The 12065-nt window shown below is 37.2% G+C and overlaps 1 protein-coding gene and 2 non-coding genes across 3 annotated transcripts; all 3 read left to right on the forward strand.

Annotated features, from left to right (window-relative positions):
• Window positions 1–20: 20 nt before the first annotated feature.
• trnap-cgg (transfer RNA proline (anticodon CGG)) lies at window positions 21–92 on the forward strand. Its single transcript has one exon. It is a non-coding gene; the product is annotated as a tRNA-Pro (tRNA).
• A 334-nt stretch (window positions 93–426) lies between these two features.
• On the forward strand, window positions 427–498 carry trnap-ugg (transfer RNA proline (anticodon UGG)). Its single transcript has one exon. It is a non-coding gene; the product is annotated as a tRNA-Pro (tRNA).
• A 138-nt stretch (window positions 499–636) lies between these two features.
• On the forward strand, window positions 637–9604 carry LOC114462374 (E3 ubiquitin-protein ligase rnf168). The gene is made up of 9 exons (XM_028445177.1): window positions 637–681; window positions 1531–1599; window positions 1772–1864; window positions 2064–2124; window positions 2392–2502; window positions 4310–4468; window positions 7713–8080; window positions 9044–9145; window positions 9224–9604. Exons 7-9 carry the CDS (start codon window positions 7740–7742, stop codon window positions 9294–9296), a joined length of 516 nt encoding a protein of 171 aa, XP_028300978.1. The 5' UTR covers window positions 637–681; window positions 1531–1599; window positions 1772–1864; window positions 2064–2124; window positions 2392–2502; window positions 4310–4468; window positions 7713–7739; the 3' UTR covers window positions 9297–9604.
• Window positions 9605–12065: the final 2461 nt, after the last annotated feature.

Here is a 12065-nt window from a genome sequence, read left to right on the forward strand (position 1 = left end):
ACCGTTAAACTGGTGCACATGGCTCGTTGGTCTAGGGGTATGATTCTCGCTTCGGGTGCGAGAGGTCCCGGGTTCAAATCCCGGACGAGCCCAAATATTTTACTTTCCCGTTGGTGCTTATCTCAAAATCGTTGTTGTCGAACTCTTTTTAATTCAGGGGCCAAATACAGACCAGTTTAATCTCAAATGGGCCGTAGATTATAAACTGTAAAACGAGCATTTTTTTATAATTAATGTGCCCTGGTTTTTGCACTGTATAATAGTATTTAAACAGTGATGTGCCGTGAGCACTTGGGTTGGGTAAAGAATCTGTGACTCATTCGTTCATCATTATGTAACAAAAACATGATGGGCTATAAGCAGTTACTTCAACGCATTCCATTTCGTATACTTTAAAAACATCTCTGTATACTTTCATATACATGTGGCTCGTTGGTCTAGGGGTATGATTCTCGCTTTGGGTGCGAGAGGTCCCGGGTTCAAATCCCGGACGAGCCCTCCCTTTTTGAAGTCCATTTATAGGGAACACGCTGCTTTTTAGTTGCTGTTTTTTTCACCAATGCTTTTCTCTCCCGGCCCCCCATCTCTATGGTAGTGCTAGACCACTATGGATGTAATACGCCTTCTGGCCACTAACGCTCTGTGGCGCTGTAACAGCTTCATTCAGACTGTCTAACAAAGGTAAGTGACTTTTTGACACATCATGGTTGGATTGTAAACTTGTGAAATTGGATTGATAGTGGGATTTGATTTAATGTTTAAGATGTGGAAGTTTTAAAGTCGAATGAAAGATAATTTATTGATTATTACAGTAGTATTAGGCAATATAAATAGGCATATTGTATATGGCCTTTAACAAAAATCATACTGGTAGGTTAACATTAAATAAATAAATACATTAATATTTTATTTTATATTGTATGTATTCCCTAGGTTGAAAATGTTTGTAGAGATTTCTGTATATTCTAGGGGTTCCCAAACTGGGGTACGTGTACCCCTAGGACAGGGGTCTTATTTCTTACAGAGGGTGTTAATGATAAATGACTGACACTAAATAAAATCGTGATAAAACAATTTGTCAACCTAAAAATAATAATAACTTTCATCAACCATAAACTTGCCTTGCACCTGTGGTTAACCTTACATTTTAAATCCCTGGTAAGATAACTAAACCAACAAAAAGACTTTTCTGGAAGAAAATAGTGATTAATATGCATGCTTGGTATGTTGCAAGAATCGAGCAATTTGTATGTGTTGACCGACATGATCATGTTGTTATGAAATTCAAATGATTTTTTGTCGTACTACAAATACATCAACCATTTAAAAAAATATTATTAATAATATTATTCAATATAATTGTTCAAAAATGTGTAAATAAAGTTTAGTACCATTATATTACTATTAAATCATAATCAGATGAAGTACCCCTTGAATTCATAAGACTTAGCAGGTGAAGTAAGTTTTCAGTGGTTTGTGCCTTTACCAAGACCAATAGTTTCATGTTTAACATAATAATGTCTGTTTAAGTGCCTCCTACTTTGCTATCCAGACCACGTGCTGACACCCAAAGGAAACTGCACGAGCCACTTGTAGATGGTAATTGCAGTATAATTTGTTTCTCCATTTGCAGTACATTCATGTTAATCCATTAAATAAATTGGCATACACCATGGTAACATGAGTTACTGTATACTTCAATCATTTACTGATGAATGCTTTTTGTTATCTGGTTTTCTTTCCGTCCTTGTCGCCCCCTTCGTGCCTACAGTGAAGCGACCTGTGCCCCTTCCTCCTGAGCTGCAGTTTCTGGTGAAAGAGCTTGATAGTCACCAGCTAACGGAGAGGACTAGCTCAGCACCAGGTGTGTATCACAGGCTGATTTTCATATTCAGTTTTATTTTCTCCTTAACAATGTCGACATTGTGGCCCATATGAGTGCTACAAGTTTCTGTACATTAGTGGGAACAAATATAGTAATAAAGTGAATAAATAAATGATGCAATGTAAAGTAAATAGAGTTTATTAGTTTTAATTGAACATACATACATTGATCTTTTCAGGAACCCTCCCACCTTCTGAGACCTCCTCTGCCCTTCGTACACATGAGCCAACCAACACACAGTAAGATGTCTTCAGAACTCTTTGTTACTGTGCCTCAAATGTGCCGTTTACTATACTGTCTATAATACCCAAATTTGTCCTTGACTGTGCCTAAAATAAGAAGAATAAAGTGTGTAAATATTATGACATTTTATTTTTCATCCTTGTTCTCTCAGCTGGTCCATCTGTTGTCCATAAGTTATTATATAATCTGTGATGATAATAAAAGATGTGAAAATGACGACATGTCACTAATTATGTTTTTGTTTTTCATCCTTGTTCCGTCAGCTGGACCTTCTGCTGTTGTTCCTCCACCGACATGCAGACCAGCAGCAACAGCAGCAGCAACAACAACCCAGACAGACTGTGGGCAGCCAAAAATCCCGCTACCAAAGTGAGGTAGCATCAGTTCATCACTTTTATCAACAAGGGCCCATTAGATACTACTACTGCCCCACAAAGGTGTTTAAAGCCTATTCTGCAGAGGGCCTGACAAATCCTAGAATGGCCTTTAAAGAGTTTGCACAGACTGATTTCTTTCAGCGTGAACTTCAGCTAACAAAGCGAAGAGTTAGTCGTTTTTTTCCTTGTGTATACTGTATATATCAAATTGATATTGTTGTTTTTTGAGGATTCAATTCAATTGAACTGTATTTATATTCTTGTTTTGCTCAGTATTCTTCTTGTTGCACCAGGTTACTGCAACTTCTGCCCAGTCCCAGTGCTTTGCAGCAGCTATAATTTCCATAGTTATCCTGTTCTTGTTTTTTTTTTTTACCTGTTTAAACTTGTTTTAGCTTTTAATACTGAAGACTCATATTTGAGTATTTTTTAATGAAACTGATTTTAAGTAAATAACTTTTTCACTTGATTTCATCTTCAAAGCACTGGACAGCTTATTTTCAATATGAATAATAGGTCAAATAGGTTGTTTTTAATTCATTTCTGAATGCAACAGAAAATAAATCTTGATTACAGATACGATTTTTGTAGTGTAATATTACATATTATAACTCAACTATGGAAATTATAGCTGCTGCAAAGCACTGGGACTGGGCAGAAGTTGCAGTTACCTGGTGCAACAAGAAGAATACTCAGCAAAACAAGAGGGACTGAAAACAAGCAAGTATAAAAATGAGTTTATAATGAGTAGTAACAATCAGTTTTAATATACAAATGCTTGTTCATGTGGATCTTGTTGGGTTCTTTCTTTCTTACTATGAACTCTATTTTTTCTTCTTTTTTTGTAAAGCGCTTTGAGATGACTTTGTTGTAATTTGCGCTATATAAATACAGTTCAATTGAACTGAATCCTCAAAAAACAACAATATCAATTTGATATATATACACAAGGAAAAAAACGACAAACTCTTCACTTTGTTAGCTGAAGTTCAAAGAAATCAGTCTGTGCAAACTCTTGCTCCATTCTTGCAACATACCAAGCATGCATATTAATCACTATTTTCTTCCAGAAAAGTCTTTTTGTTGGTTTAGTTATCTTACCAGGGATTTACAATGTAAGGTTAACCACAGGTGCAAGGCAAGTTTATGGTTGATGAAAGTTATTATTATTTTTAGGGTGACAAATTGTTTTATCACGATTTTATTTAGTGTCAGTCATTTATCATTAACACCCTCTGTAAGAAATAACAATTCATTATTTTAATATGTTCTTATAGCTATAGGCAGCCATTGCAAAAGAGTCAAAGAGCCACAGGTAGCAGACCCCTGTCCTAGGGGTACACGTACCCCAGTTTGGGAACCACTAGAATATACAGAAATCTCTACAAACTTTTTTAACCAAGGGAATATATATAATGTAAAATAAAATATTAATGTATTTATTTATTTAATGTTAACCTACCAGTATGATTTTTGTTAAAAGGCCATATACAATATGCCTATTTATATTGCCTAATACTACTGTAATAATAAATAAATTATCTTTCATTCGACTTTAAAACTTCCACATCTTAAACATTAAATCAAATCCCACTATCAATCCAATTTTACAAGTTTACAATCCAACCATGATGTGTCAAAAAGTCACTTACCTTTGTTAGACAGTCTGAATGAAGCTGTTACAGCGCCACAGAGCGTTAGTGGCCAGAAGGCGCATTACATCCGTAGTGGTTTAGCACTACCATAGAGAATGAATGGGAAACGGTTTCGCTACACAATCCTCCACCTGTCCTCTGTCACACAGCGAACAAAGAGAGGCTCCTCCCTGCCTGCTTCCCCAGCTGTTGGACTGGGAGCCTGAGGGCGTGACCGGGTTCGCCCCGCCCACCCCCGGATAAACGGAGCAGAGTAACTGCAGACAGTAGAAGAGCCAGAGCAACAGCAGAAACACCCCAACTCATCTGTAAGTTCACTGTCTTATTGTTTCAGCTCAGTATCAATGTTTCTAGAGGATTTAATGTCCACAACAGAGATGGGCAACTTTTATCACAGCTAGGGCCACAAAAATGCTATTGTTTAATGATCCAAGGGCCACATTATTATATAATTTCAGCATTTAGAATAAAAACCAATCTGAACATTAATATAGGAAACTACAAAGGATAGGCTCAGCTTCATTTTGGAGTCATTTGGTATATATTTTTCTCTTGAGGTGTATTGACTGCTTAATATAATATTCATTATATGCAATATTCCTTTTCACTTAAAGCTGAGCCAGTCACCCTTTGTTTGCATGTGATATTGTTTTGTGACCCTTGAAATCACCCTGTTCATATGCCTGCTCTTTCTCCAATTCCAGCTTAATGCCATAAACTAATCAAACTCTGGCCTTTGTTCATTGACATGTGGGAGTCACCACCATAACAAATATTTGTTGCTTCTTTTCTTTGTGTTCCAGTGAAGGGTAATTTAGTTATCACGTGACGTCTTAAAACTTTGTGAGATATAAGCACCTCTTTCCTGTTTTTGCCTCAGAGCATGATTTGACCTCCTTGCTCTCACAGGTCTCTGTCCTGTTTTTTGATCCTGATTGTTTTAATAAACTTTGTATTATTTTGCAAGTCAGCTTCAATGAAGACCTTTTTTCCACATTACACCTTTTTTTACCATCCACATCATCACCTGGGGAGACACGACAAACTCATGCTGTGTATTTATGTTGGTCCTTAATGTATTTTTCTGTCCTTTTGGGTGTTCTTTGAGTTATTTTGAGCATTTTTGTTGTTTTGTGTATTTTTGCGGTTATTTTGTTTTATATTCGTCTATCGTTTTGTGTGTTTTTGTTGTTATTTTTGTATTTTTATTGTCATTTTGGAAATTTGAGGTTATTTTTGTGCAATGCTGTTGTCCTTTTATGTATTTTTTCAGTCATGTGTGATTTTGTTGTCATTCATTGTGGGTTTGTAGTCGTTTGTGTATTTTAGTGGTCATTTTGGATATTTGGGGTCATTTTTGTGTAATATTGTCGTGCTTTTATGTATTTTTTCTGTAATTTTGTTTGTTTTTGTTGTTTTGTACATATTCTCTAATTTTGTTGTCATTCAATGAGTTTCTGTAGTCAATTGTACATTTTTGTTATCCTTTAATGTATTTTTCTGTCATTTTGTCTGTTTCTGGAGTCATTTTTGGCATTTACTTTGGGCAGCTGTTTTGTGTATTTTTTGCTCTCACTTTGTATATATCTGTCTTTCATTTGTGTGTTTTTGTTCATTTAATGTGATTGTTGTAGTAATTTGTGTATTTTTAGAGGTTATTTTGTGTGTTTTTGTAGTCATTTGTGTATTTCTATTGTTGTTTTGTATAATTGGGGTAATTTTTGTGTAATATTGCTTTTGTATTTTTTCTGTCATTTTGTGTGTTTTGGAGTGTTTGTCGATGTAAACAGGAGTTCCACGAATCAGTGATTGATTGCTCAACCTTGTGAAAGTTACTAATTCAGTTTCAAAACAGTAAATTTAATTTAAAGTTGCTACTTTCAAATTCAATACCAACTATTCAAATTCAGTTTCTAGTGGCACAAATCTCAGCCCATACAATTCAGGCTCCACCCGAAAACCAAGCACATATTTGGAATTTTCTGTTGATACCATTTTTGGCACGATCCGAGTGCTTTTAAAATTGTGTTACACATATAAATATAGCGCTTATCCATGATTGACGATAACGTCAATTGGCGGGATTTTCTGAGTTCTTGATACAACAGATACGCAGCCAAACCAGAGGCTTTGGTGATTCCGCTGCAGTTACACAGCGGAGCAGTTTCGGAGCAGATACGCTACCAGTGGAAATCCAGAGTTACACTCTACGCTTTAGTGGCTTAAGTTAGTGAATAAATCATGGACGGAAGGACTCACCCAAACGGACTTCTATTCTCAGGGTTCGTGTGACTTCAACAGTCCGTGATTTACTCGCTAACTTCATCCACCAGAGCATCAGCCGTGCACTGTTTAAAACTGGAGAGTTGGAACTGTCGCCCCATGTGGTCACGGACTATTTTTATCCTCTTTCAGTAAACAAAAGAGGTTTACATCAACATCTGTAACTCTTCTTCTTCATTTTTAAAAGATATTAAAACAAATGTGGCGCAAAATAATGTGTTTTGTTAGATGTAGATCTTCTAATGAATACATTTCAATGGTTTTAGGCCACATTTGTAAAAACAGTGGAGGATCACTTTAAATAAATTATGAGGTGATGTTTTCAGATGACAGCTATCTGTAGTCAGAGGTTAAAGGTCCAGTATCATGATATTTTTCAACCATCTCCATTTGTTCTAAGAATGCCCAACAACATAGTATTTAAGTTTATTTTCCCAAACTCGCCAGAGCATTCCTAAAAACCGACTGTTTTTTGGCCCTTCATGCATATGCATGAGCTGGCGTATACACACACGCTGCCCAGATATTAGTCATGTCAGATCACATCAAAGGCATCAGATCATGTCAAAGGCAGTGTAACAGCTACTAAAAATGGTACTGATTGCAACCACTCGCACTGGGAAGTAAACTCTCAATTATCAGCTGAGTCAGCTGTTTCAAACAATCACACGAGCTGCCACGTCACTTTCTTTTTATCCGCACCTCTTCTGATCACAGCAGTAGTTCATTGTTTTGTCTGACTGCTGCGTTGCATTGGGTCACATCGTCATGTCAAAGGTGATACAAGGCGATGTAACGGCTACTAAAAGTGGAACTGATGTGAGCGTTCTTCAGTTTACCTATATACTGGATTAGCTATACTGAATGTAAAAAATAATAACTGTCATATTAACTGTAATATCAACCTGCCTTCGTTATGTTTGTTTTACCTGTGAGGTAGCTTGAGAATACATTCTCATGTAGAGTAGGAGGAGCGAGAATTGTCAGGAGGAGTTTCTGCGTTATGATGTTGAAATGCGAGAAAAATCCAACTCGCCCATTTGGAGCTGACTTTTTACTAAATGTGAAATAACAAAGAAGGCAGGAAACAAAACTTTTTCAACGTTGGCCCTCTGAATGAGGCTAAAGGAATGTATATCATTGCAGCAAAACCATTATAAAGTGCATTTTTCATAATACTGCCCCTTTAAAGGGAACCTAAAGGAATGAAAGTTGACAGTAATAGAGGAATAATGTGTGACTGATGAACTGTTGCCTAATGTGTACCAGTCTCAGATCTTCCACTTCCTATCCACCATGGTCCTGTGTGAGGAGCACGAGTGCGGTGTGTGCCTGCTGCCCTACACGCGGAACGATCGGATCCCACGGGTGCTGCACTGCAGGCACACGTTCTGCATCCTGTGCCTGGAGTCCATGTCCAAGTGCAGGGGCAGCCTGCTCACTGTGGGCTGCCCTCTGTGTCGCCGGGTCACCTGCGTGGGGCGAGGCCTCAGCCTGCAGGAGGCGCTGTGGGTCAACAGTAAGCTGTGGGAGCACATACCTGATGAGCTCCCAGAGGAGGAGGAGGAAGAGGAGGATGGACAACAGCAAAGCACTGAGGGGGGGAGGATGAAGCCTAGAGATGATCCCTCACAGAGGTGAAAGTAATGGATTACAAGTACTCACATTACTGTAATTGAGTTGATTATCTGGGTATTTGTACTTTTTGAGTAAAACAGTAATTTTACTTAATATGTTAAGGTTCTATTCATTTTTACTTTCTGACACAGTTTAATATCCTAAACATGATGACAGCAATGATAGATACAGTAATCACTTTGTTCTTTTGTCAATCCACCTTTTATTTAAAAACCCAAATTTCACAAGTGCTATGAGCGCTGATATTGTAGGTTTTATATGTATTTAAAGCTGTTTTGATTGTGCACAGCATTTATGGAGCGCTTGGAATAAGTATTTATTTTTACTGAATAAGATGGGCTCAGATTGAATTAGCTGTATAAGCTAATGTTTTATTTTTTTTATATTGATATATTATTTATTTGTAATATGATTACTGTTGGATTTGACATAAATAAAGATAATGGTGACACATCTGTTTGGTTACTTTAAGTAATGGATACTGACACATATACCTTATTTAAAAGTATGAAACAGCCACAAAGGGAGGAAAAAAGAAACCCTGATTTTGGGAGGGGGAGGGGGGTGCATCAACAATCATGATAATCGTTAATATTGTATTAATCAAAATTTAGCACCCTGAATCGTAAACGAATGTAATCGTGGGGTTCCTTAGATGGAACACCCCTAACATCAAAGCAATCAGCAGATGCCTCTGAAGAAGGCTGCCTTGTTATTCTTGTTTAATTCATTTTAATAATGTGTTTTGATTTGTTCTAAATGTGCGTCTGCTTATTCTCCACTAATCCACTCAGATTATCATACACAAGTTCAGACCTGATGTGAGATCTGATCGTCACAATTGATAAATACTGAAGTTTGCGTGAATTTAGTCGTACGCTCGGATCTGAACGTAGCAACGGTTGATAAATGACAGCCAGCATGTTTACTGAAAAAAAAGGCTTCTTCTCACTTTTTACTAGTGCTTCGTCACGATCAAGAACGAAGCTCAGGTTGCCTGCACTCTTTAAGAGACTGAGTCTGACAAAGCAGCAGCAGGAGAAAATCATCCCAGGCAGCAACGTGTAAGTTCACCTAGAACTCACAGAGAGCGATGTCAACATGTGGACTGATGTTTTCTATCTCTCTGTCCTCTTCTATAGAGAAATGAAATCCTGGCGCAGACTTTCAGCTGAAGATGTGAACCCCAGAGGTCAGCTCCAGGATAAGATCTGAGGACGTATAGCCATTGTGGACGTAGAATCCTTTAATGCCCCCAAAGGTTCATTCACTCATCCCCATTATTTATTCCCAGATTAATTCACCCAGCTGGTGCTGTGGGATTCAGTTCAGCTGTTCCACTGAAGCCAAGCCCCCCCCCCCCCCATCACAGATGGTGTCCTGTGTTTTAATGGGCGGAACACACCCAGCCTAACTTATTATTTTCATCCTTAAAGTATTTAATACAACTGTTTTTGTGGGGCCACATTGTGTGATTCACATTATCATGTCAGCATTTAGAATAAAGACCAATCTGAACATTATTTATTTATTTTTATTTATTTATTCAGTTTATTTCCGAGATGGTTACATTCACTTTTTTTTTTTTACATTTTTTTTTTTTTTTTTGTACATGCCGAAAAAGGAGACGAGAGAAGCAGTTTGCTTATCTGGGTCCCGTCCCCTGTTTTACCATCGCAAATTTACATGGGTTTACATGTCTCTCTGGTCAAACATTCTTGAGTTGTTCTGAACAGTCCTTTTTTGTGTATTCTCATCTGTAGTCAGTGTTGTCTTGTTTTTATTCCTCCTCCTCTCTATCGTTGTTTGTGTTGGCCTTGTTCCCTGCCAGATGTTGTTAGCATTCCTCCAGTTCAAGAATAGTTCCTCTTTTGTAGGTGTTTGGAAGGTTTTTCCCTTTTCATCCATAATGTCACCACTCGGGAATGTCTCTTTTGGACACACAAGTTTGCAGCTTGTTTTGTCTCTACATCAAGGTTAATCCAGCTGTTGTTAGTTCTATTGGCAGTGTTGTATTTTCCACTGTTAGATTTAACTTGTATAAACACATTATTATATCTTAGTTCATAAGCAAGGTAGTAATTTCATTGTATTATATCTTAGTTCTTAAGCAAGGTAGTAATTTCATTGTATTATATCTTAGTTCATAAGCAAGGTAGTAATTTCATTGTACAGGAAAACGTGTTTTCCTGTACAATGATTAGTGTCATTTTGTACAATTTTTTTTTTGGTTTTTGGAGTCGTTTTTGTGTATTTTTGTTGCCCTTTAATGTGTTTTTGTTGTTTTGTGTACTTGTTTTTGTTATTTTGTGTATATTTGTCTTTCATTTAGTGTGTTTTGTTGTCATTTAATATGGTTTTTGTTGTCATTTGTGTATTTTTATTGTTTTTTTTGTATAATTGGGGTAATTTTTATGTATATTGTTTGCCTTTTATGTATTTCTTCTGTCATTTTGTTTTGTGTATATTTGTTGTTATTTTGTACATATTTGCTAATTGTGTGTTTTTTGTTGTCATTTAATGAGTTTTTGTAGTCAGTTGTACATTTTTGTTGTCCTTTAATGTATTGAACACACCCAGCCAAACTTATTCATTTTGCCCTTAACAAAGTATTTAATACAACTATTTTAGCTGATTTTTCCTTGTGTGTTATTCACAGATTACTGTTAGAAATGTCCACCCATGTAAAGGCAGATGAAGGTTTCTGAGAGGGATAATGTGAATATTAAACCTGTGGGGTTCAAACCACAATGACAACTAGTGACAAAAGACTTGTTGAACCATGTAAGAGGATTATAAACTGCATTCATGGAGCAGCTGGCAAAGATTCCAACATTTAAAGATATTAGCAAAAGTAGATCATCACTTTCATTGTTCAAAAATACACAAACACCAGCTATTAGTTGAGTTTGAAACGTATTCACACACGTGCTAGTGTGAACATGTAAAGAAACGTCAGAGTCCGTTAGTTGTCACACTGGTTTGAGCAACAGGCTTTCACAACTGTGCACACACACACACACACACACACACACACACACACACACACACACACACACACACACACACACACACACACAGAGGCTTGGGCGGAACTGTTTCATAATTTACTGCTGGACATTTCTGATTACAGTGGGAAACAACTCCCAGTGTTTACATCACTTTTAAAATATAAGCCCGATCTTTAGAAATTACCAAAATAAAAGCATGGTCAGTATAAAATATTCTGCACCGTTATTGCAAAGTGCAAAGCTGGTGCAGTAAACTTAAAAAAAATAAAAACAATAATAATAAATGACAGTAAGCCGCCAAATGACATAAAAACAGACAGGCGGAGTCAAGGAGACATGACTACATATTGTTAAGTGATGAATTTAGCAACAAAAAGATTGTGTAACATTGTTTGTTTCCTGCTGTTGATCACATGTAGCAATGATCCATTCCTGTCTGTGGATGTGCCTCCAACAGGATGACCTGTACCTGTTTACACATTTCACCTGAAGCAGGGGTGGACTAGCCATCTGGCACACTGGGCGTCGTCCCAGTGGGCCGTGACCCAAAGTTGGCCGGTGCGGGTCACTAGGTTTTTTTTGATGAGCCACTGGATCAGGCAGACACGGTAACAGCCATGTGGCCAAAAATGGTCCAAAAGTGGCAAAAACGTGGCAAGAAAAGAGTGAGAAGTGAATACAATTTGCCAAAAGCAGTCAAGAGTGGCCAAAAAATGGGCAAATAAAGAGGAACCAGGTGGTATGTAATCACAAAAAGTAGCTTAAATGGGCAAAATGTGGCAAACAATAATGAAAAAGGGCAAAATCGTGGAGCAAAGAGACAAAATGGAGGGAAAAAAGGAAACCCTTTTTCCTTGAGTCTTGAGGTACAAGACTCATCTAAAGCCTCATATGTTAATTCACTCAAGAGAGAAACCCTATGGTGGTGATGTGTGTGGGAGACAATTTAGCATAGGATGTGATCTGAAGAAAC

This window comes from Gouania willdenowi, chromosome 4 (genome assembly GCF_900634775.1).
Source record: "Gouania willdenowi chromosome 4, fGouWil2.1, whole genome shotgun sequence".
Taxonomy (NCBI): Eukaryota; Metazoa; Chordata; class Actinopteri; order Blenniiformes; family Gobiesocidae; genus Gouania; species Gouania willdenowi.